This window comes from Dromiciops gliroides, chromosome 3, assembly GCF_019393635.1.
Source record: "Dromiciops gliroides isolate mDroGli1 chromosome 3, mDroGli1.pri, whole genome shotgun sequence".
Taxonomy (NCBI): Eukaryota; Metazoa; Chordata; class Mammalia; order Microbiotheria; family Microbiotheriidae; genus Dromiciops; species Dromiciops gliroides.
In genome coordinates this window covers 649,028,536-649,054,654 of record NC_057863.1, presented here as the reverse complement: position 1 = coordinate 649,054,654, position 26,119 = coordinate 649,028,536, and the positions used below count along the sequence as shown (strand labels likewise).

General features: G+C 45.0%; 1 protein-coding gene across 1 annotated transcript in view; it reads right to left on the bottom strand.

Annotated features, from left to right (window-relative positions):
- Positions 1 to 26,119, bottom strand: part of LOC122748249 (carcinoembryonic antigen-related cell adhesion molecule 2-like) — a 90,491-nt gene that overhangs the window by 38,040 nt on the left and 26,332 nt on the right. Inside the window, exons 8-9 of the mRNA XM_043993918.1 lie at positions 23,071 to 23,174; positions 18,048 to 18,052 (exon numbers count right to left, since the gene is read on the bottom strand). Of these exons, the coding sequence (XP_043849853.1) occupies positions 18,048 to 18,052; positions 23,071 to 23,174 (109 nt within the window). The remainder of the gene's footprint in view (positions 1 to 18,047; positions 18,053 to 23,070; positions 23,175 to 26,119) is intronic.

The window sequence follows — 26,119 nt, the reverse complement described above, 5'->3', positions numbered from 1 at the left end:
ACTCCTGGTCTTGCCCTCAAAGACCTTCCCTTCATGGGCAGAACTCCTCTACAGTAAGTATCCAGCAGGTGGCGTTATTCCAATCGTTACACACACTAAGATCAGTGGGTCATTGAATCTGACCTCAATCTCCCCACTTTCCATGTTTGGTACAAGCATGATGTGCTCTGGTCCATCTGCGCAAAGAATAAAAAGAGATGACATGTGAGTCACTGTTGGGCAAAGGATTGGAGAGGGAGGAAAGTCAGAGTCACTCACAGTTCACAGTCAGGGTGAGGGGGTCACTTCTTTTTTTTTTTTTTTTTTGGTTTTGTTTTTTGCAGGGCAATGAGGGTTAAGTGACTTGCCCAGGGTCACACAGCTAGTAAGTGTCAAGTGTCTGAGGCTGGATTTGAACTCAGGTACTCCTGAATCCAGGGCCAGTGCTTTACCACTGCGCCATCTAGCTGCCCCCGAGGGGGTCACTTCTGTTGGCACCGACTGGATTCCAGACTTCACACTGATAGGAGCCAGCATCCTCCCTCTTCACACTCCTGATGGTGAGGGTCTGATTATCCTCAGATGTATTCATCCTCTCACTGAATGACAGGGGCTGATTATTGCAGAACCACAGAATGTTCACCCCCTCATTTTCTGGGCTACATGTGAAGACCACAGTGCCATTCTCTATGATATTGGTACTGTTGGCATTGGTGTTAGGTTTGGCTGGTGTTTCTGCAGAGAGAAAAAGGAGAGAGAGATGTGTGAGTGACTGGCCTGTGATTTCACCAGGACATGTCTTCATGTCAAAATACACCCAAATCCCACATGTCCAAACACTTCTAATTACAGACGTACAGTGATACTCTCTGACACCAAAGCAAGGGTTCAATAGTTGTGCTAATAAGGAAAGTGAACAGGTAGCACAGGGGATGGAGTGTGTGTCCTGGACTATCCCAATCTCAAACCAGGTCACATAACATGCCCAATATCATGACTAAGGTGGGGATGGGAGTAGGGAACAAGTATTTTGCCTACTACATGCCTGGCACATGGTAGGTGCTGTAGAACTGATATTATAATGCTCATTATTATGGTCATTGTTATTGTCAAGCACTGTGTTAAATGCTATGTTATCTAATTTTATCCTCTCCACAATATTCTCTCATAGGGGAGACATAGGGGATATTATTCTTTCCATGTTACAGTTCAGGAAATTGAATCAAAGAGAAGTTAAGTGACTTTTCCAGGGTCACACAGCTAGTAAGTATTTAAGGCCAGATTTGAACTCTAGTGTTTCTGAATCTAGGCCCAGTGCCCACCCTATCCAGTGAGGCTTCTCCCTGCATCTCACCGATCATCTCACTCAAATCCAGGGTTCCTTAACCTGGGATCTGTGAACTTCTTTTACAAGATAATGTGTTGACAGCTATATCTGAATAGAATTATTTCCTCTGAATCCCTATGGATATTATTTTCTGTATATAAAAGCATCCTTCTGAGAAGGGGTGCCCAGGCTCCACCAGCTTGACACCCCCAGGGTTCTCTGGCAACAAAGGGGAAGCACCTTTGTTCCCATCATTCTCTGTTCCCCAGTTATTACCTTAATTTACATAGCCCCTCCCTCTCAGTGGTTCCAGGAAGTGTGTAGTGCACATCTTATGATTCTGAGCCTTGTTTCAACTCCATTTGCTGAAACATACCCCCTCTGGGCCTCAGTTTCCCCATCTATAAAATGAGACAGCAGGGCTAGGTGGCTTCTAGGTGCCTTTCAACTCTAAGTACATGATTTCCTCCAAGACCCTCACACCCCACCTTACAAAATAGAAAATGGAGGCCAGAAGGGGTTGGTATGTTGGCTCAGAGAGAGAGTGAGTCCTGTCTCAGCACCTAAGCTCCCTCCCTCTTTGCCTGATGGTACTTGTGGGCCTTTCTCAGGCACCTGAAGGCTCAGATCCTGGATCTCAATTTGGAAGGGTCTTCACCATAATCTATCTAATGTACCCCCTTATTTTCCTGATAAGAAAAAATGGAGGCTCCCAGAGCTGAGTGACTCCTGCAAGGTGCATTGGATCATGAATAACAGACCTGGAGGTAGAATCCAGGCATCCTGGCTCTGAAGCCAGGCTCCCTTCGCCACCCCCGAGTTCTCTCTCTGCAGGATGGTGTCTCTCTAAAGACATGGGAGTGATTGGCAGAGGGACAGCACTGAGCTCAGAGCTTCTTTCCTTTGGGTACCCCCTTCCTTAGGTACCTTCAGAGGTTACCCTGGAGGCCCCCATGTAGCTCCCCTGGAAGACCTAGTCCCCTTCTTTCAAAATCAGAGCCCCTCCCAAGGGTGGGCTCCCTTTTGGATGGTGGTGGCAGTGCCCCCTTCCACAAACCTCCTGTGGGAGAGGTCCTGAGGCATGGAATCTAATGGAAAAGACATCAACAGTGGCCTACTTAGGGTGGAAGCAGTTAGTGTTCCCAAGGAGACCCAGCAGATTTTAGCCTTATGGACTGACCCTGATCCCAGGAGATGATATTTGTAAAGAGCATAGTGTGGCACCTGGCACACAGTAGGCACTCAACAAATGCTTGTTCCCTTTTTCCTCCCCCTAATTCAGCTTCTGTTCCTTCCTTGACCCTATGAGTACTCAGTGAGGTCAGCAGATGCTCTCTGCTCCAGGAAAGATTCTGCAGCATCCCCCAAGAGGTCAGGAGACCAACAGTCTGCCACTATGTCAGCAGCAGAGAACCAAAGATGGGAGGTAAGCATCTGGCCCAGGATCCCAGCATGCCTGATTAATGGCCATCCAGTCTCTGCTTATCCATGACCTCACCAGTTGTCAGGCCTCTTTTCCACTGGTGGACCACTCTACTGCTGAGGATTCTCTTTTGCTGTGTGACCTTGGCCTCCCTTGGACTTCCCCAGTTTGCTTAGCTCTCCCCTTGAGAACCATATAGAGCAATGCTGACCTGCTTCCCCACAAGAACCCTTGAGGATCCTGAGCACTGCTTCCTATGCTATCCCCCCTCTAATCAATTTCTCCAGCCATGTCTGTGAATCATCACATTCCTATGGGTGGATAATCTAATGCTTCCAATAGCTGTGATTTGTAGGTCTTCCCTCTGCCTCATAGTCCTCTGCCCCTCTACCTTTAGCCAATGGACATCCTGAACCTCTGAGCCTAAAAAATCCATTTCCCTATACCCAAGGTTAGGGTGATGGGCCTCTGATCACTTGACAAAGGCCAGTCCTTTGATTGTGGACACAATGGCCTCATGGGTTTCTTCTGCCACAATTTGTATATGAGAACCTAGGGTCACCTTCCTGGCTCAAAGAGAAATTGAAGGTCAGCTTCATGAATAGGATATTATCCATCTCCATCTTAACACGAGGTGCCCAGAACTGAACACAGTATTTGTTCCAGGGGTGGCATGTCTCTCCCAGAACACAGAAAAACCTCTGCTTTCCTGACTCCAGACAGCATGCTTCTATGACATCAACCCAGGGTCAAGTTAGCTTTTAGTCCAACCAATACCTGAGTCTTTTCCATACCAACTGTTTTCAGGCCTCATATCTCAACTGTTGTATTCAATGATTCCCACAGCATCTCAAGATCTGGAAGAGCGAGTCATTTAGCCCAATCCAATCTAGTCTCTGTTTGGAAATCCCTACTGAAGAGACGCCTTCTTTCTGCTAAGGCATTTCATTTCACTTTTGTACCACTCTAATTGTTAGGAAGTTTGCATTGAAAATTAGTCTAATTCTACTTCTCTGTACCCTTGATTTGCTGTTCTTAGTTCTTTCCTCTAGGGTAAAGTACAACAAGACAAATCTATCTTCTGTTTGATAGCTAAAAAAAGATGTGGAGACAGATCCATGGGATTTTGGAATTGACGGGACTTTGGTGACCATAAAGTCCAACTCAACCCTGAAAAGGAATCTTTAGTCAATTCTACCTGACAGATGCTCATCCAGCCTCCCAAGAGGAGGAAAGGAAGGATGGGAAGAGGAGCATCTATTAAGTGTGTGCTAGGCTCTGTGCTAAGGACTTTACAGGTACAATCTCATTTAAACCTACCAACTCTCAAGGAAACCCATTCTACATTTGGACAACTCTAGCTACTAAGGAGTTTTCCACTGAAGCACAGAATGGACAGTTGTATGGGACCTCAGAGGCCATTGTTCCCTCTCTCCATTTGCCTCTATGCTCCTGGTTCTGTCCTCTGAGGCCACATGGAATAAGTCTAATTCCCCTTCTCCAGGAAAGTCCAGCAAATTATTGTCATGTGTCTACCCCAAGCCTCTTATCCAGGCTAGTCTTCTAAATTCCCTCAGCTGGCCCCAGATTATATGGACACTAGACCCTTCACCAAGCTGGTTGCCTTCCCCTGGACACTCTCCAGTGTAACAATGTCCCTTGTAAACTCTGTCATCTGGAAACAAATATAATACTCCAAGTACCATTGAACAGCCCAGAAGGACTGGTATCTCTTTATTCTTGAAAGTGGACATGCTTCAATTGAATTAGGTTTTTAGGCTGCCTTCTCACCCCATTGACACAAGTATTAAGCTTTCAGTCCATTAAGATCCCTCAGGTCTTTTTTGGATGAACTGCTGTCTCACCATTGGATTGTGGGGTTCTGAGATGATCCCACCTTTAAGGGAGCTCAGTCTCTCTTTAGGTAATCTAACATTGTATTCAAAAGTCAGGTATCCTGTCTATTCCTAATCTCCCCTTCTGTAAGGCAACCATCCCTACTTGCTTTAACTCTTTTTTTTTTCCTATGACTAACAATTTCCCCACTGGGACCCATACTCATTTATGCTTTGTACTTTTTGAACTCAAGGGTAGCATCTGATGTTGATTCTCAGTAATTTTCATCTGATCTCATTTCATTCACCATGCCAACTTGCTGAGGTGCTTCTGGATCCTAAATGTTCCTTGCATATAGTCACTGTCCTCTCAGCTTCTCATTTCTTTTCTTTCTGGTTTCAAAATTATGCTTTCAGTCTGTCTATATAATTATTAGAATAAGAGTTATCATATATTCTACCTGTCAAGTCTTAGAACAGAGCCTATCACACACACACACACACACACATATATAATATAATTTCATTTGACTCAAGTCATTGATAAGTATATGTACCAGAAAGTCCAGAACAGAAACTTCAGAAGATCTGAATGAACTGATGCAGACTTAAGTGAGTAGAACCTAGAGAATGCAGTGGCCAACCAGAATTCCCAAAGACATGATGAAATAAGCTACTCATTTTCTACCATTGATGTGATGGATGTAGGGTCTACATTGGTAGAGATATTTTTGGAATATGCCCAATATGGAAATTATTTTAAAAATTTGTTTATTTAGAATTTCATTTTTCCAAATTACATGTACAAACAAATTTTGGCATCAATTTTTTAAAACTTTGTGTTCCAACCTCTCTTCCTCTCTCCTTTCCCACCCCAGCCCCCAAGAACTCAAGAAATTCAATATAAGTTATACATGAGTGGTCATGCAAAACATCTCCACATTAGCCAGGTTGTAAAAGAAAATAGACAAATACAAAACTTTAGATTAAGGAACTATCAAAAAAATTATGTTTCAATCTGTTTTCAGATACCATCAGTTCATTCTCTATAGATGGATTGCAATTTTCATAAGTCTTTCAGAGTTATCTTGGATCATTGCATTGCTGAAAATAACCAAGTCATTCACAGCAGATTATCTTACACTAATTAACCAGGCAACAAAATTTTGTTTGCTGTGGTTGTTAGCTTTGACAAGCCTGCACCCCTCCCCAACTTGGGCCTCTGCCACTCAATATTTCTTCATGGTTCCCCACTGGGGTAGGACAACCAAATTCCTCCTCAGCTCTCTCAGACACTATTCTTCCCCTGGCCAGCCATTCAGCCCTCTCACCAGACTGTGAGCTTAGTTCCAGAAGATGACAGTACTGAAGCTAATTTGGAGGATTGGGGGTAAGTTTCTCTGCTGCAGCTGTCTGGGGCTGGATCTGTATTAGTGTGACTATGTGGTTGGACTCCACTCCCAGCCTGGCACAACAGCCCCCTCCTGCCAAACTTCTAAGCAGTCTTTGGCTGGAAATTGATCTCAGACCATCATTTTGTGGGTTCTGCTGCTCCAGGAGTTGTCTTATCACTGTGTTTGGAGTTTTTTGGAGTAATTGTGTCAGGAGCTATGAGCACTTACTGCCTTTCCCCTGCCATCTTCACTCCCTATCCCATCTTGGCTCCCTATGCAGAATATTCTTGAATTCCTTGCTTTAGGCTCTTCCCTTTCCTTGGGAGTTTCTTCTCCTAAAACATGAGACATGCTGTTCCCAAGGAAGCTGATCCAAGGGGGACTGACTTTCCCTGAGCCTTCATCGACAAAGGTGGGCCAAGATACTGGCCTTTCCTTATTCCTGGGGTCTTTGTAGTTGTCAGGTCAGCCTTGCCCCTGAGAAAGGTGTGTGTACCAGAATAATCCCTGGGCAAATTCAGCAGGCTCAGAAGACTCCCTCCTTGGGTTTTCCTTCCCCAGATCTCTAAGGATTAATTTCCAAAGAGGACAAAATTAGAAATATTTAATTCTTTATGACCATCTTTCTTCTCCGTTTGCCATTTCTTCCCTTATTCCCTGTTAGTTACATAGATGCTGATGGAGCCTTGGATCCAGTAAAGCCGAGTAGGATTAGACAAGAAGTGGACAAAGCTGAGATCAGCTAGCTATCCCTGAGGGATGTTGAGGACATGATGGGCAGTGAGCATGCTACTGGGAAAGAAAGCCACAGTAGGATTTTTTTGGAAGGTGTGTTGGGAGCCCCAATGGGTCTTATGCCTGGCATGGCAGAATGACTAGTTTTGAATATAGAAATACCTGAGTTCAAATCCTGACTCAGCTATATGACCTACTAGGAAGTCACTTAACCCATGTGTACCTCAATTTCCTCACCTATAATGTGGGTATCATAGTGCTCACCTCACAGTTCTTGGGAGGATCAAATGAGACCATCTATGCAAAGCTCTTTGTAAAACATAAGGTGTTGGGGGCAGCTAGGTGGTGCAGTGGATAGAGCACCAGCCCTGGAGTCAGGAGTACCTGAGTTCAAATCCGGCCTCAGACACTTAACAGTTACTAGCTGTGTGACCCTGGGCAAGTCACTTAACCCCAATTGCCTCACTAAAAACAAAACAAAACAAAAACAAAACAAAAAACAAAAAACAAACCCAACAACATAAGGTGTTAAATACTTTTATGATAAAAAACATAAGGTGTTGCATAGATGTGAGCTATTATGTTTTCATAAGGAGACAGGTCTTAGTAAATGCACTTTGGCTGGAGGGAGAGAGGGGTGTAGCAAGGTTTGGGGTCATGCTCTCTCCTGGTGTCCTGAGCAGGTATGAAAGGAGCTAAGAAGGATGGATCATGGAAGGGGGGGCAGAGCAGGACACAGGCCACTTTTATACACTATGGGTACAGTATAAAGAGCCTTCAACTTGGGTTTAGAGGACCCTGGATTCAGATCCTTGCTCTGACACTTCCTACCTGTATAACCTTGGTCAAGTCTCTTCTCCTCCATATGCCTCAGTCTCCTCGTGTGTAATATGAAGGGGTTGGACTATAGGCTATCTGAGGTCCTTTTATAGGACTAAATGGAGGATTCTATCATCCCTGCATGTCTGGGTTTCTTTATCTTTCTTTGTGGCCCTCCAATGCACCCATAACACCCCTGTGAAAATAATATTGGGAATTGTGTGTGGGTCTGGTCATGTCACTCCTCTCCTCAAGAATCTTCAGGGGCTCACTATTACCTTCCACTTCAGAGTCCTTTAACTGGTGTTCAGGCTCCTGCTCCCCCTTCAGCCATCCTTCGCTGCAGCCTTTTCTCCTCCCACTCCTTTCCACCCTTGTTATATCATCTGGCACATGTCCCATGCTCTGCCACCTCCAACCCCTGGATGACTGTTCATAAGGTTATAGGGTAACAGATTCAGAGCTGGCAGGGACCTCAGAGATGATCCAGACTGCTGCCTCTTCATGTCCTTTGTCCATGGTGCCCTTGGGCACTCAGTCTGAGGAAGCCTATGCACCCTTCTCAGAGTCATGGTTTTAAATTCACAAAATGTAAAGAAAATGAAAAGTTTGGTGAAAAGGAAGATATAATTTTTCCCATCCACATTTCTGGACCCCCTAAAATCCAATAACCCCTGAGACAGCAAGCAGCAGAGGTGGATTTGAATGCAGACCCCCTGACTCCAAGGTCAACTCTCTTTACCTCTTAGGAAGCTGCTCCATGCTCAGACCAGTGACCACCCCAATGCTACAGAAGGAGGCAGTGTCAGAGAAGGGTCTTGGTCTTAGGTCTCCGTGTATCTGAATCTATTGTTCTTTCACTGTCCAACACTGCCTTTTGACTTGCATGTGATGGAATTAAAGGAATTTGTATTTTTTTAAGTCCTAGAGACATTCAAGGCAGAAAGTGCAGTCAGAGTCCCCTGTAACTTAGGGCTGACCTAGACAGTCTCTGAGGCCCCTTCCAGTTCTAGGTGCTCTCGTTGGCCAAAGCACCAGCTCTGAGTAGCCCAAGGGAAGCTTCATGTCAGAGAAGGGGAGGAAGAGCAGCTGATGATCTGAGAATCCCTAGGGAGCTCCCTCATCATGGACACTCCTGCCCTGTGGACCCAGAGCGGTGGGTGTGGCCAACAAGGTGCCTAGGCTGTAGGACGGAATGAGAAGGGATGGCTAATTGGAAGGAAGGATGCCAGATCGAGGAACAAGCTCCTCAAGGGTCAGGAGCTGTTTAGAGCCAACAGAGGAATAAAGACGGAATCCCAACAGCTCGGAGACCTCATGCTCCTTGAGGGAGACAGCACAGCAGACCAGAAGCAAAACCCAGGAGCTAACACCTTGCCATGAGGCCTTCCCATCTCAGAAAGTTGGGGAGAAGCAGGTTCCTCCCCCTGGATGGCTCATTCCATCACAGCCTCCTCCTGGCTGCATCTTACCCCACTCCTCTTTAGCCTCTCAATGTCCCAGCACCCTTGATGTCCATCACAGCATTGTTTAGATTAAGCCCATATCTCATAGAGAATTTACTAGAGTTTAGGGATTCTTCCTTCTATTGTGGCCTTCAGTCTCTCCCTTCCTGCTGTTTTCCCCTGCAGAAATCCTCTTCCTGCCAGTCTCAAATCACTTTCCACCTCCTCCAGGAAGCCTTTCCTCATGTATCCTGCTCCACATGACAGCCCTCTCCTCAAATTATTTTAAAACCCTTTGTCTCAGGTGCCACATTGGGCCACCAGCTGCTGATTTATTTGTTGACCTGGGTTTGAGTAGGAGAAGCTAATGGAGCATCCAAGGAGTAGCAGTACTTCCCATCTCTATCACACTTGAAGGTTCTTTCATCAAGACAGCCAGAGAAGCAGGGAATTCTGGGATAAGTATCCCCATTTTACAAAGGAGGCAGTGGAGAGTCACAGAGCTGAGATGACTCACCTGAGGTCACACAGTAAATGCTGGAACTGGGATAGGAATCTAGACCACCTGATGCCAAATCTAGAGCTCTCCTCTTCACTTGGCCCCTTCCCTCTAGTAGAAGCTGGAAGACCTGGAGGACCCAGCTCCCCTTGTGTCTGGTGAAGGGGCCAATCCTTTGTGCCTCTAGGACTGAGAGGACTCTGCAGGGGAACTGAAGCAGTCCTGGACTCACCCAAGTTCCTTGTTTCAGCTCCTATCATTGGGTCCTCTGGGGCCTCTTTATTCCCAGGATCTTCAGAGACTCCAGTGGGCTGAGCTTCCTTCCCAGGTCCCAACTGCTACAGTGTCTCGTGCTGAGGAGGGGGAGCCATGTCCCCCAGCCTGGGATATCCTCCTCCTGCCCTCCGCTCCATAGAGCCCCTCTCTTCCTCCAAGATGCCCCTCAAACAGGACCTCCCCCAGGAAACCTTTCCTGACACCATCATCTGCTAGCGTCCTCCTTCCCTAATGACCTTGTCTTTGCCTAGAGGGGCCTGCCTGGGAGCCAAGAAAATGTGAATGCTAATTCTCCTTCGGACACATAGCAAGTATTTAATACTGGGCAAGCTGTGTCCTCCTCAGTGCCCAGAGAACTCTCTAAGACTAGGATTTGTAGACAAGGTGCCGGTCAGCACTGGTGGAAGGATTGGATCCTCTAGGGATTCTGTCTTCCCAGGAAACCATCAATCTTGAACTGATCCCTATTCTTCTCATATTGATTCTCTACAAATGTTTCCATGTTTCCTCAGTGGATCATATGCTCCTTGAGGTTAGTGGCTTTTTTTTTTTTTTTTTGCTTTTTATGTCCAGTCCTCAGCCCAATTCATTTGCACATAGTGGGTGACTGATAAATGCTTGTGGCTCAACAGACGGATGATTCCTAGGTCCTTCCTTCCACAATACACTCTGTCCAGAAGCCAAGTGACAGAAAGACCACTGGGGATGACTGTCCGGGTCCTCCTCAAACACTGGCTCAATGCATTGAGCTTTAGGGTGAGAGGCACGGACAGATGCCTAGGACAATTCCCAGAATGCCCACCATGGAAGAAAGCCCCAGGTGTTTGGGGCTGTCACCCCTCCCCTATAGACATCACAATCTTGGAGTTAGAAAGCCCCAGAGATCTCTGGGGTTCTTTGCTTCCAGGACTCAGGTGTCATCTTGTTTAACCTAGGCCTGATGATAAATTCCCCACTCCAACATCCCTGGAAAATGGTCCTGTAGTCCATGCTTAAAGACTCCCAAAGCTGGAGAGGTCACTATGTCCTGAGGTGAGCCTAAGGGACAGGAGGCATCTCAGGTGTGCAGTTGAAGGAATGGTGGACAAAGAGGTCAGGAAGACCTGAAATCGAATCCTACCCCAGCTGCTGACTAGCTGTGTGACTTTGTCCATGTCACTTAATCCATCTCAGTCTCATTTTCTTTCTTTATACAATATCAGCTCATACATCTGAGGGGTTTTGAGAGAATCCAATGAAATATGACACACGGAGCACTTTGTCCTCCTTCAGGACCCCTGTGCTGCCCACGTTGTATTTGTCTTCTCCTCATCTGGCTGGGACCTCAGCAGGAGCTGGGCTCCTCTGCCCCAGACTGTCCTTCAGGGAAGCCTGGGCCCCTCTCTCTTGGCCTTTCCTCTGGAAAATGGGGGCAATACAGGCATCCTCCCTCTGGGGTCCCTCTCCCAGCCCTGGGAGCCTCAGGATGAACAGGCATCCTCATGGTCCTGGGCAGCCAGGCTTCTGGCTCTTGGGCAGTGGGTAGTCTGGACTTGAGCTCTGCTGGGCCCAGCTGGCAAGGGAGGGTCAGTGACTGTGCCCTCTCCTAATTAGGTATCTCCTGGCTCATGGACTTTTAAGTATCTTGAGGCAGGTGAACTTCAGAAACAGTCTGCCTGCTTCAGGCAAACTGGAGGGGGCCGGGTATCATTCTGAGCCCTCAGGGGCCCCTCATAGAGTGGCTGGGAGAGCTGGGAGGAAGAAGGAAGTTGTTTCCCACATACCAACTGTCCAGGGCCTCAGAAGCTGGGGACCTCTGAGTTCTCCCATGTTCTCTGTGACCCATGATCAGGCAGCTCTGGATTTGGGGGGTTCTTGGACTCTGACTTTCTCCTCCCTCCCCTTTCCTCCTCTTTCTTCCCCTCCCAGCTGCTGCTGTGGTTTCCTGCCTCTCCCAGGGAGCCCCTCCCCTGCAGAGATCCCTCCCACTGTCCCTGGAGAAGGGGTTCTGTCCCACGGGAAACATGGGTCATTCGGTATTACCTACTGTTCACTTGTACTGATGCCTGATCCCCTCCCTCACGTCTCTCCTGGAGTAGAGGTTATTTAGACCCCAGAATGAGACCAGGGTGTGCTGGGCAGAGGCCATAAATGTGCTTGGAGCCCTGTTTGGGGTCTCTAGGACCCAGACTGCTGAGCCTCCCCTCCCCTATCAGGCAAGGCTAGAGTGCCCTGGCTTTTCCTCAGGTGTTTTACTGTGGCTTCTGGGAGTGTCCAACAGGGCTGGGGAGTGGGAGTAGATGAAGCAGAGTAGAACTGCCTCACCTATAGTGGGATCAGATAGGGGGCATCTTCCTCTCCCACACCCCTTTCCCCTCTCCCAGGAATGCTTATTGCCCTGAATGTTTCATTTGAGAGAGGGCTGGGTCTAGAGCCAAGAAGAGGGGAGTTCCAATCTAGCCTCAGACACTTAGTAGCTTTATGACTTTTGGAAAATTACTTAATTTCTCTCTGCCTCAGTTTCCTTCACTGCACAATGGGAATGATAATACTACTACCTCTCTCCCAGGCTTGCTGTTAGGATCAAATGAGACGATATTGGTAAATCATTTAGCCCAGTAAAGGAGGACAACCTTTGGGAGGAGGGAGAGGTGAGGACTCAGGAGATGGAGCCCAGGTAGCCAGTGATGGGGCTGAGCCAGAAGTGTGGGGAGTGGAGGAATAACTCAAGGGGCCTTTGAGTAGGTTAGTCAGTCAATAAACACTGTGACAGCACCTACTAAGTGCCAGGCCCTGTTGCTAAGCACTGGAGATACAGAGAAAGGTCCCTGCTCTTAGGGGCTCCCAATCTAATGGAAGGGACATTGCGGACACTGCTCTGTACAAAGAAGAGAAACTGAGGACAAATTGGAGAAGATCTCACAGGCAGGACACTAGCATTGGGTGGGGGTGGGGGGGTCAAGTAAGACTTATCCCAGAAGTTGACTTGTGTCTGGGACTTGAAGGAAGCCTGGGTTGAAGAGGAGGGAGGGAGGGGCCGGATCAGTGAATTCCCTCAGATATTAAGCCCAGACACCATCTGAGCTCCATTGGGGGTGGGGGAAGGGCAGCAGAATTGCTCTCCCTCCCCTTCTGGGGCTTGTGGCTCAATAGGGGAAGAAACAATCATAATAAGGCCCATTTCTCTAAAGGGGTTAAAGACAAGCTCCAGTCAATAGCCCTGTGAGCCTGCAAGGTCAGCCAATATTTCCCCATGTTGAAGAAGAGGAAATGGACACTCAGAGTGGTCAAGTGACTAGCCCCTGGACACACAGTGAACATGTGGGAACCAGAAATTGGAGTTTCAGTACATTGAGCCACAGGCCAGAGGTCAGTGAGGTTTGGAGGACAAGGAGAAGGATTCTGGGTTAAGGGGTCAGGTGTAAGAACATCTCCCCCCCAAAGGGAAGATGAAATCACAAGATCATTGGATTTAGTGACCTTAGGTATGATCTGGTTCAATCACTTCATTTGACAGTGGGAAAAAGAGACCCAGTGAGGGCAGTGACCTGCCCAGGGTCACATGGGGAATAACAGAAAATCTGGGAAGCCAGTGCAGGTATTGAACTCCAAATCCTCTGCCTCAGGCACAGCCCAGGGGACCCTTGCCATGTGTAACTCTGCAGGAGAACACAGCTCCCTGCTCCATCTCTCTAGAGGGCTTCTGAGGCATGTCTTGGTTGGACAGGACCTTTGGACCTAGGAACTATGGAACCACAAGTTGCAAGGTCCTTGAGGCTAACTTTGTGGGGATCCCCTGTTTCCTCTTCCATCTGCTCTGTGAAACTAAGCTTGCATCCCTGTGTATTCCTGATCTCTCCAGGAAGCTGAGGTCCATTTCTCAAGGGCTCTGTCCAGTGCTCGAGGGAGGTTTAGGTGCCCTTAGCTCCACTGTAGGTTAGCTGCCCAAAGAGGCTTCTCAGAGAGATCTGGTGTTGTATCAAGGGAACTCCTTCCTCCCTCTTCCCAGGGGTTGGGTGGGAGCTGGTTAATGGGATAATAGAATAGAGCCCTTTGTATCCTGCTAGTGTCACCTGGAGGATGTAAGGAGAATTACCATAAGAGACAGATGCTTGAGGCCAGGGATCTCTCAAGAAGCATGATTTGGCTCCTGTCTTCACCCACCAAAGCTTAGAATTCATCTGGGGCCTGCCTGATATTCTTGGCATTGCTCTAGACCAAGACTAAGAACCCTGTTCAGTCTACACCATCAGGCTATTCTAGAGCAGAACTGAGCCCCTGAGGCATCCAACTCAACAGAGGTGGATTATTCTTGGCTTGTGAAACCAACAGGAACCACAGGGACCAATTCTTCATCCAGCTCGGTCATGATTTACTCTTGATTATTGGACGGGACTATTTCTTTTCTTGGTGTTGGCTGTCATTGCTGAGAGATATACTGAAAAAGTTTCTGAGGACCCACCTTCCCTTAGACACCTAAGCATCCCCTAAATTCAGAGACTGGAGAGAGAGAGAGACTATTGGACTTATTCCACCCAGTTGTGCTGGCATGGGCTATCTCAGGAGGGAGTAGATTCCCAGTAAACACTGGGAGTCTACTGGCAGCATGGACAGCCCACTTGGTGACCCTTGCCAAGGCCTCCTCTAACTGGGTCTCTGAGATTCCCTTTAGCTACCCCTTGTGTTCTTCATTGCCTGGAGAAGGTGAAGCCCAGTCTCACTAATGACCCTTCTTAAAGTTTGAAACCCTGTATTGCCAAGTAACTGCTCTCCTGGGAAAGGCTTCCCAGTTTTTAATAGGTCGGGATGGCAGAGAGGCTATTAGGCAATAATTCAGCTGTAAATTGGAGCCCTGAGAACAAGGGTTGGGACAGAGGAAGTGCTTAATAAATGCTTGTTGTTGATTGAACTACAAGCTAAGTCAGGATTTTGTGATGAGGCAGCCCCCCAATGAATATGATCTAGCTTCAATACTTCATGGATTCATACCTCCCTCAGTCTGGAAAATCCCTCCACTGATATAGATTTACCATTTTTTTTCTCTATCCCTTATCAAACTGTCTGGACATTGCTGTGACTGGGATATCCCTCAGTCTGTGTTTATCCTGGTGCTCAGCATCTCTGATTTATCTGGGCTGCTCCTCACACAAGATATACACAGTCTGTCACTAGGGCCATAGTCTGAGCCCTTTCAGTATGTTAGATCCTCTTGGGCTTGGCTTTCTTGGTATAACCATTAATCATCTTGGACCACCCCACCCCCTCATGACTTTGTGGAGGACCTCAGGCTGCTGGGGATGTTCACAATCCAGTGGGAGGGAGGCCATGGATGCCCCCCACCCCACCCCTGCCCCATTCACATCCAGGGGAGTCATGTCCAGTCATAGGCTTCACATCTTAAAGAGCCAGGGAGGTGACCAGAATGGGAAGGGTTATGAAATCATGTGTCAGAAGAATGAATTGTTGAACTGGAGAAACTAAGACCGGGAGGGGGTGGGGGGCAGCATGGTCACCATCTGCACACATCTAAAGGATTGCCCTGGGGAAGGGGAAATTGAACTGGTTCTGTTTGACTCCAGGAGGGAAAACTAGAGACAAAGTTCTAGGAAATTCTAATGATTTCAGCTCAGCACAAACTTCCCAACAATCTGCTTTCTAGTATGGATTGTTTGGTACATGAAGTGGTGAGTTCCCCATCACCAGAAATATTCAGGCAGAGCCTGGATAAATATTGCACTGGGGAGGCATGTTTTCTTGGGAATGGGTTCCTTTCATTCTGCAGGTCTAGTTTTCTCTGGGCCTTTGTGTCTCTGTGATGCCCCACGTGGCTATGTGAGTACTCACATGCCAGATGCCGCTTTAGCTTTCCCAAGTGTGGACCCTTTCTGGGAGAGGGATGTGACATCAGTGTGAAAAGGCCGGGCTTCATTTGCACAATCAGTTTCTACAAACATCAGTTTTGGAAATGAATCCTCCTTTAGATGCCCTGGGAAAGTTGGCTGCACAAGGACCTTTCCTAGGGAGGAAAGGCAGATCGGTCGTGGACATTGGACACCTGGCAGCACCTGCCTCCACTATTTACTCCTTTTATGTCCTCCAACAAATTTTCATCTCTCATGGTCTCAGTTTTCCCATCAGTAAATTGAGTAAAATGACCCTTCATATCATCTGCTAAACATCCCCCCCCCAACTCCCCTTTGTCCTCGAAGGAATAATAATGGCCATTTTTTTTTTACAGAGGATTCTAAAGTTTGTAAAAGGTTTCACATATAACATCTCACTAGATCCTCAGTGATTCTGTGAAGTGGGTGGTATTAATGCTATTTCATAGATAAGGAAACTGGGGACAGGAGAGGTAAACTTACTTGTCTAGGGTCACCCAGATGCTCAGTGGTTAAGGAGAATTTTCAATTCAACTCCTTTAAACTCCAAATCTTGTGGTTTAGCTATTGTGCTGGGCCATCTCATCAAAAATAGTCTACACATTAAAGATCTGACATTCAAGACTTCCCCCAGTCTGGCACCAGCTTATCTTTTCCCTATTCTCCACACACTCTAAGCCCTAGTCAAGGTGAGTTACTCTATATCCACATCATTTTTGGGGGGTGGCAATGAGGGTTAAGTGACTTGATCAGGGTCACACAGCTGGTGTCAAGGGTCTGAGGCCAGATTTGAACTTGGGTCCTCCTGAATCCAAAGCTGGTGCTTTATCTACTGCGCCACCAAGCTGCCCCTCTATCCACATCTTTTTTTTCTTTTCTTTCTTTCTTTCTTTCTTTTTTTTTTTTGCAGGGCAATGGGGGTTAAGTGACTTGCTCAGGGTCACACAGCTAGTGTCAAGTGTCTGATGCCAGATTTGAATTCAGGTACTCCTGAATCCAGGGCTGGTGCTTTATCCACTATGCCACCAAGCTGCCCCCCTCGATCTACATCTTTATATCCTTCTCTATATCCTCCATAACTTCCCTGAAACACTACTGGGTCCCCCAACTCCAGGCTTTTATTTAAGCTATTCCCTATACCTGGAATAAGGGCAGTTATGTGACAAAGCTAGTGGATAGAACACTGAGCCTGGACTCAGTAAGACTCATTTTTGTGAGTTCAAATCGGCCTTATATAATTCCTATCTGTGTGACCCTGGGTAAGTCTGTTTGCCTCAGTTTTCTCATCTGGAAAAGGCAAACCATTCCAGTATCTTTACTAAGAAAACTACAAAATGGGTTCAAGAAGAGTCAGACAGAACAACAATGCCTGGAATGGCTTCTTAATTCCCTATTTGCCTTTTGAGTTCTCACTCATCTTTAAATTCTAATTAAAATGCTCTTCCTTTTCAGAAACCTTTTGTGTAATTTAAGATTCTAAATGTGGATTCTAATCTGTTCCCCCAGTTTTGGGGGAAACTGACAAATCACTGATAAAACAAGTTTAGGTTTTTAAGGGTTTATTGGAAAATAGAAAGAAAAAGACTGAGAACAGAATTCCAACAGCCTGGCATTCCTATCTTTCCTGAAATTTCCTGTGAAGTCCTCTGGCACCACCACCATCAAGTCAGGAACCCAAAAAGCCCCAGAGCTCTCCGCGCAGGCTCCCTTTCCTCCTTCCTGTCTCCTCCCAGACCATAGGAGGCTCCTCAAGTTGATTGGCTGGTAGCCTTGATAGACAGCACCCATGAGCAAACGTCATTTCCTGACGCCAAGGAAAAGCCACAATGCCTCTGAGGCATTTTTCTCATGGTGGAGCTTTCCCACAGCAAGTCTCCAGTAGGTGGCATCATTCTAATCATTACACTTTTATAGGTATTCTTTTTTTTTTAATTTTAAAAAAATTTTTGGTGAGGTAATTGGGGTTAAGAGACCTGCCCAGGGTCACACACCTAATAAGTATTAAGTGTCTGAGGTCAGATTTGAACTCAGGTCCTCCTGAATCCAGGGCCAGTCCTCTATCCACTGTGCCACCTAGCTGCCCCCTTTTATAGGTATTCTTAATTTGGGGGGTCCATAAATTAATTTTGGTAACTATTTCAATATAATGTTTTCCTTTGTAATTCTACATATTTTATTTAATGATCCTAAACACATTATCTTGAGAAGAGGTTCATAGGCTCCTTCAGACTGACCAGCAAAGTGGTCCAGGACACTAAAGAGGTTAAGCTCCCCCTGTCTCCCTATCAGTAATGACTTCATCATTTTACCCCTGAAAATTTCCCCATTTCTGGTGAAAGCAGCACTACCCTTCCAAGAACCCAGCTTCATGACCATGGAATTGTCCTTGTCCTTCCCTCTCTCCTGACACCCATATTCCCTCAGTTTCTCAATTTTGTCAGCCCAAATCTCCACAATATCTTTCATGTTTAGACTCTTCTCTGTTCTCATCCTGCCTCTCTCCTATTCAGGGTCTAATCCCCTCTTGCCCGGACTATCTTTGAAACACTCTTCCTGTCTCCTCTTTGGTCTCCCTGCTTCTACTCTCTCCTCTCTCTCCCCTCCACACAACTTTTTTTTTTTAAGTGAGGCAATTGGGGTTAAGTGACTTGCCCAGGGTCACACAGCTAGTAAGTGTTAAGTGTCTGAGGACGGATTTGAACTCAGGTCCTCCTGAATCCAGGGCCAGTGCTCTATCCACTGCACCACCTAGCTGCCCCACAACTTTATTTTTTAAAATAATAAACATCTTAATTTAAAGCTTTGAGCTTCAAATTCTATACTTTCTTTCCTCTCTCTCCTTCCCCTTCCCTGTGGTGGTAAGCAATCAGACATAGGTTATACACACTCAATTATGTAAAACATTACCATTTTAGTCATTTTGCATAAGAAAACTCAAATAAAAGAAAACATAAAAGAAATAAAGTGAAAAATAGCATGCTTCAGTCTGTGCTCAATTAATATCACATCTTTCTTTGGAGGTGGATTGTATGCTTCATCATTAGTTTTTTGGGATTGTCTTGGATAATTGTATTACTGAGAATAGTTAAATCATTTACAATTCTTCATCAAACAATATTGCTATCACTGTGCACAACATTCACCTGGTTCTTCTCACTTCACTATACATCAGTTCGTATAAGTCTTTCCAGGTCTTTCTGAAATCATTGTGCTTGTCATTTCTTATGGAACAATAACATTCCATCACCATCACATACCACAGCTTGTTTAGCCATTCCCTAATTGATAGGCATTTCTTTGTTTTCCAATTCTTAGCCACCACAAAAAGAGCTGCTAGAAATATTTTTGTACAAGTATTTTCTCTTTTTGGGGATGTCCTTGGGATACAAATTTAGCAGTGGTATTTCTGGACCAAAGGGTATGCAGTTTTATAACCCTTTGGGCATAGTTCCAAATTGCTCTCTAGAATGGTTGGATCAGTTCACAATTCCATCAACAATGCATTAGCATCCCAGTTTTCCTATATCCCCTCCAGCATCTAACATTTTCCTTTTTTTGCTATATTTGCCATTCTGACAGGTGTGGGGTGGTGCCTCAGAGTTGTTTTAATTTGCATTTCTCTGATCAATAGTCCACACAGCTTTCAAACTGATATTCCTGAAACATAGATTTTACCATGTCCTCCCTGCTACTGTAATATCGTTGGAGGCCCCTTATTGTCTCTAGAATCAACCACAAACCTTCCAGTCCCTTCTGGAAGTTCTCCATCATCTGGCAGCTGCCTACCATTCTAGTGTTGTTCCAGATTATTCTCTTCAAGCACTTTCCACATAAGTCAAACTGCTCCCCTGTCCCCAACCAGTCTCCCTTTCCCAACATTTGGCCCCCTGACTACCTTTGCATGAATGCACCCCAATGTTGGGCATGGGCTACTTCCTCAGGTTTGCACCTTCCATTACCCAGACTTCCTTTAGGACCCAGGTGCCATGTCCTTCATGAAGAATTTCCCAATACCCTCAGGTATTAGCCCTCTCTCCCTGGGGAAAGGAGCCATGTCCTTCTGCCCCTCCATTGGAGTTTAGCATGACCCAGCTCGTAAAGGAGAAAACCAACCAAAGTGGTCTGATGGAAATTGATTCCCTTGTTCAGATTTCTGAAGATGGCTGAGTTTCATGATCAAGCCATATTCTCAGCAGGAGGAGCTTAAGTCTTCTGGCCCACCTCCTCATTAAGAGTCCAACACTCAGAGTTGATTTTCTGTTGTCAAGAGAATTCCTTTTCAATGCTTATTTGAATCTTTTGGGCTCTCCAAGTCTTTTATCTTTGCTTATTGAGAGAAACCACTGGCCATTATTTAATTTATTATTAGCTAGCCTAATTAATAAATTGATTATTAATTACCCAGAAACTCTGTCTCTTGGACTTTATTTGTCAAACTTCCTTGGACTCCACACAGCCCCTTACTTTGTACCCCTGGGGAGACATTATCCTGCTCTGTGTATTACACTTGTGTTGGTGTCTGATTCCCTCATTTGAATTTTAGCTTCTTGAGGGCACAGACTGAGGTTTTTATCCAAACTTTGTATTTCTTCCAGAGTCATGCAAATTCTACACAACTAGGCACTTTATAAATGCTGGTTGTATCATCCCTTCTGCCTTTTAACTTGCATGATTTCTATCATGACATAAAAAATTCCTGTATTGAAGAAAAATATTAATACTGTATTTTTAATTTTAGCCCCCCCCCCAAAAAAAGAATTTTAGGTCCCAGTCTTGTAGAAACAATTTTATTTAATTTTGCATTATTCTAAATTCATGGTCCCCCAAACCCCTCAGATATGTCCCTATCCCAAGACTGAATGAGGATAATCATGATATGTTCAAATAAAATTTTGAGTTGATATTCCAGAAAACTTACTACTTGATTCCTTCCTTGATAACTCTCTTTAAGGATAAAAAAGGACCTTTTCCCTGTGACCACACAGATATCAATATAGTATCCCTTTTTATTTAACAAAATTATTTTCTTCCTTCCTTCCTTCCTTCCTTCCTTCCTTCCTTCCTTCCTTTCTTTCTTTCTTTCTTTCTTTCTTTCTTTCTTTCTTTCTTTCTTTCTTTCTTTCTTTCTTTCTTTCTTTCTTTCTTTCTTTCTTTCTTTCTTTCTTTCTTTCTTTCTTTCTTTCTTTCTTCCGGGGCAATGAGGTGTAAGTGACTTGCCCAGGGTCACACAGCTAGTAAGTGTCATGTGTCTGAGGCCAGATTTGAACTCAGGTCCGCCTGAATCCAGGGTCAGTGCTTTATCAACCGTGCCACCTAGCTGCTCCCAACAAAATTATTTTCAAATAACAAGTATTTATTTTCTCTCCCTTCTTCTCTTGAAAAAAAAAAAGCCTTTAAACAAATATGCAGAGTCAAGCAAAATACATTTCCATGCTGTATGTGTAAAAATTTATGCTTCTTTCTGTACCTTTATTCACTCCCCTTTCTTTTAGGAAATGGGTAGCTTGCTTCATCATGGATTATCTGTAATCTTGGATGGTCATGCATTGATCAGAGTCCTTAAGGCTTTCCAAGGTGTTCATCTATACCCAAGCTTCTTAAACTGTGTGTCATGACCCCATATGGGGTCCTATAACTGAATGTGGGAGTTGTGAAAAATCATCAGCAAATGCTTGATTTGAATACTTATTTTATATACCCTTACACATGGGGTCATGTAAAAATTTCTGGGGTAAAAAGGGGTCACAAGTGGAAAAAGTTTAAGAAACCCGGATCTTTATAATCATGTTGTTACATTAACCATGTTCTGCATCATTCATTCTACATCAATTCATACAAGTCTTCCCAGGATTCTTCTGAGACCACCACTGTCATCTTTTCTTATGGTGCAATGCTGTTCCATTATATTTATATGCCATAATTTTTGCAGCTGTTTCCCAATTGACAGGAACCTCTTTAGTTTCCAATATTTTTGATACCACAAAAAGAACAGCTATGACTTTAAAAAAAATTTTTTTTAGTGAGGCAATTGGTGTTAAGTGACTTCTCTAGGGTCACACAGCTAGTAAGTGTTAAGTGTCTGAGGCCGGATTTGAACCCAGGTACTCCTGACTCCAGGGCCGGTGCTCTATCCACTGCACCATCTAGCTGCCCCCAGCTATGACTTTTTTATGCGTATGAGCCCCTTTTCTCTTTTTTTTCATCCCTTTGGGATAGAGGCCAATAGTGGTATTATTGTATCAAAGGATATGAATGATTTAGGAACTTTGGGAACATAGTCCCAAACTGTTTTCCCAGATGGTTGGACCAATTCACATCTCTACCAACAATTTATTAATGTGTCTGCTCTTCCCACAGATCTTTCAACATTTGTCATTTTCTTTTTTGGGGTCAACTTTGGCAATCTGAGGGGTGTGAGGTGCAACTGTAGAGCTGTTTTAATTTGCATTTCTGTCATTACTGGTTATTTGGAGCATTTTTTCATATGGCTATTGATAGTTTGAATTTATTCTTTAAAAATGTTCTAGTCATATCCTTTGGATATTTATCAATTGGGGAATGGCTCTTATTCTTATGAACTTTAATCAGTTCCATATATATATTTTAGTGAGGCAATTGGGATTAAGTGACTTGCCCAGGGTCACACAGCTAGTAAGTGTTAAGTGTCTGAGGCCGGATTTGAACTCAGGTACTCCTGACTCCAGGGCCGGTGCTCTATCCACTGTGCCACCTAGCTGCCCCAGTTCCTTATATATTTTGAATGTGAGACCTTTTTTTTTCTAATTTCTCATGGCTGGGTATATCACCTCCCAAAGTCACCTTTTTTTTCAGACTGGCCCCAACCAGATCTCTCCAAAATACTAGGGAATGCCCACACTTCTTTTTACCTTCCTTTAGACAATCTCCAGCTTATCATAATGCTCTCCTGATCCTGAAATCTCTCAGGTATGATAAAAGCCTAAGGCTCAGGGCCAGGAAGAACCTCCAGATCTGCATAAAGGGGCCCCTTCCCACTACCTGACACACACCCCAAAGTCCTGGAAGTGATTGAAGGAGGCTTTCTGTTCCTACCTGTGCAGGAAGAACTGAGGCAAGCAGTATTTTCATATGGGGTGGTATCCTCACCTGGAGGGAGAGGAACTCAGACAGAAGATTTCTTTGGTATATCCTGGGCCTGAATTGCATGAGGGACTCACTCTTCCTTTCCACCTCCACTCCTTCAGGAAACAAATGAGGAGAACACAGAAGAATTCTATCTTCTCCATCTCCTCCACAGAGGAGTAAATAAGCAATTATTAAGTGCCTATCCCAGGTTTCATAATTTTGAGCTCAGAGCTCCTTCCACCACAACACATCATGCCATGGGACCAAGAAGGGAAAAATGTCACTTATCTTTGTTTCTTTCATGCCAGGGAACGGAAGAACCCAACACAAAACTGAGGGCATGAGCCAGCTACTCACCAGAGATATTGATGGCTTTTGGTAGTAAATAAGCCACTGACTGAGTTAGATGCATTACAGGTATAGGTTCCAGAGTGCTTCAGAGAAACATTAGGAATGGAGAGCTGTAGTGTGGACCAGCTCCTCCATAAATATAAGGTGGTAAGTAAAAGAGGACAATGTGCCACCTTTGGGAGGAGGAAAGAGGCTGCCATGGGATGAGCTGAGAAGACCAGGATTGTGGCTGAGACTGAAGGATGGGCAGGGGGGAGATCTCTGAACTTCAGGGACTTTTGATTCAGTCAATACACACTTTGTAATTGCCAACTAAGTGCCAGGCACTGTGCTAAGTGGTGGGGATACAAAGAATGGTACCCCCCCCTTAGGAAGCTCACAATCTAATGGAGGAGACAACATAGACACAACTAAGATAAATCAGGGATAAAATGGAGGTAAACTCAGTGAGGAGGCATTAGCATTAAGCTGTTGTTCAAGTAATTTTCAGTCCTGTCTGAATCTTCATGACCCCAAGAAATTATCAAGGAAAACTGCCCTGATATCCTAGAACCAGAGAGTAAATTTTCCATTAAAAGAATCCACCAATTACCTCCTGAAAGAGTTCCCAAAATGAAAACTCAAAGGAATATTGTAGCCAAATTCTAGAATTATAAGGTCAAGGAGAAAATACTACAAATAGCAAGAAATAAATAATTCAAATACCAAGGAGCCATAGTCAGAGTTACACAGGACTTAGAAGTTTCAACATTAAAGGATCAGAGGGTTAGATATAGAGGATGATATTCCATAATACAAATGAGCTTGAATTACAACCAAGAATTAACTAGCCGGCAGAATTGAGGACAATCTTTCAGGGGAAACAATGGATATTCAATGAAATAGGGGACTTTCAAACTTTCCTGATGAAAAGACCAGAGATAAGAAGAAAATTCAATCTTCAAATACAAGACTCAATAGAAGCATTAAAAAGTAAACAGAAGAGGGGCAGCTAGGTGGCACAATGGATAAAGCACTGGCCCTGGATTCAGGAGGATCTGAATCCAACCTCAGACACTTGACACTTACTAGCTGTGTGACTCTGGGCAAGTCACTTAACCCTCATTGCCCTGCAAAAAAACAAAAACAAACAGAAGGAAAAAAAGTTATTCAATAAGGTTTAAACTGTTTATATCCCTATGTGTGAATATGATATTTGCAGTTCTTGAGAACTATATTTCTATTAGGGCAAATAAAAGGAGCATACATAGACAGATGGTGTGGGTATAAATTGACTTTGATGTGATGATATAAAAATTAGGCGGTGAAAAAAGGATTGGTTTGGTAGAAGAGGAAAGGGAAGGCAGAATAGAATAAATTACATCACAGAAAGAGGTGCAAAAGACCTATTACAGAAGAGGGAAAGAAGGGAGGAGATGAGTATCAGTTGACCCTTACTCTGCTTGGATTTGGCTCAAAGAAGGAGTAACATACATACTTAGTTGGGTATAGATATTTATCTTACCCTATATGGAAGTAGGGGGTGAAAGAGAAAAGAAAGGGGTGGGGTATTGATAGAAGGGAGGGCAGATTGAGGAAAGTAGTAGAAGTAAAATCCTGGTGAGGAGGAAAAAGATGAAAGGAGAGAGAAAAGTATAAACAAGGGGAAAATAAGATGGAGGGAAACACACAGTTAGTAATCATAACTGAATGTGAATGGAATGAACTCTCCCATAAAAGGGAAGGGGATAGCAGAGGGGGACCCTTGTCTCTGTTGCACTGGGTTGGGGATGGAATACTGCTGGAAGCCATGGGGGTCTGGGAGCTTATCTGATGCTTAGCAAGGGTCCTGTGCTGAGGCAGGTGGGGTGTTTCTTCATTTTCCTGGAGTTGTGCTGAAGCAGGTGGAGGTCTGACAATTGGAGGGTCCCTGTTTGCCTGGGACTATGGGGAAAGATATGGCAACTAGAGTCTGTCCTTTCCCCTACTTATGCTGAGGCATGTGGTGGGGCCTGGTGTTGGTCTTTGACTGCTCCATCTCAAATGAGCTCAGGATCTCTTGGTAATTTATTGAGGTGGGGCTTGCTGCTGGTTTTCTGAGGCTGTTCCTCTCTTGGTGTGGTTCAGTGTACTTTTTTGAAAGGCATGTGTATGAGTAGTCTTTTATGTCTTTGTCCCACTCTCTGAAGAGGATCTGAGTTTGGTCTGTAACACAATTTAAGTTCCTCCTATCAAGGAGATTATGTTCCATATAAAGACAAGCTAATAGAGGTAAGTAACAGTGAGGTGGAACAGTGGATAGAGCACTGATCCTAAAACTGGGAGGGCCAGAGTTTAAAATCTCAGCTTTGACACTTACTAGTTATGTGACCCTGGACAAGTTATTTAACCCTAATATCCCTAAACATATGGGGTCATCTCCAGAAGTCCTGACATATATCATGCCACTGGATCCAGATGGCTCTGGAGAAGAGAGTTAGGTTAGTGGCCTTAAACAGCCCTCCCTCACTTAAATCCAATTCACTGCAAGTCATGACATCACCCAGGTGTCATGGTCCTCTTCTAGAATGAAGGACCACCACCACCAACAGCAACATAAATAAGAGAACTGTCCATGGTCACAGAGCTAGTAAACATCAGGGCTGGAATACAAGCCCAGGCCTCGTCTGATTGTAAAAACTCATTTTGGATTTTCAGAGATTGCTCAGCTATGGGGTTGGACATTGGTCTGAGTCTCAGGGTTGTGAACTGATTTCCCTCAGCTGCCACTTTCTCCTCTGCATTCAGTGTAGGGAAGACTTGCTTGGTCAAGTTTGCAGAGACTGTCTCTGAGACACCAGCCCCTGGGACTGGTGTCCTTTCTCCTTATCCTTGGTCAGTTGTCGCTATATGGGCCAGAATCCCCCAAGCTTCCCACATTCCCCTGGGTCCCAGCAGACCTGATGACTCACCTGTGATGAGAAGCCCCTTTTAGGGGCTGCCTCCACTATGGGGAGCTTCTGAGGTATTTTGAGCTCCATCAGTCTGTGCTGTCTACCTCTGTCCTTGCTAGGAATTCTGCCTTCCCTCCCACCCCCTACAATGTGTCTTCC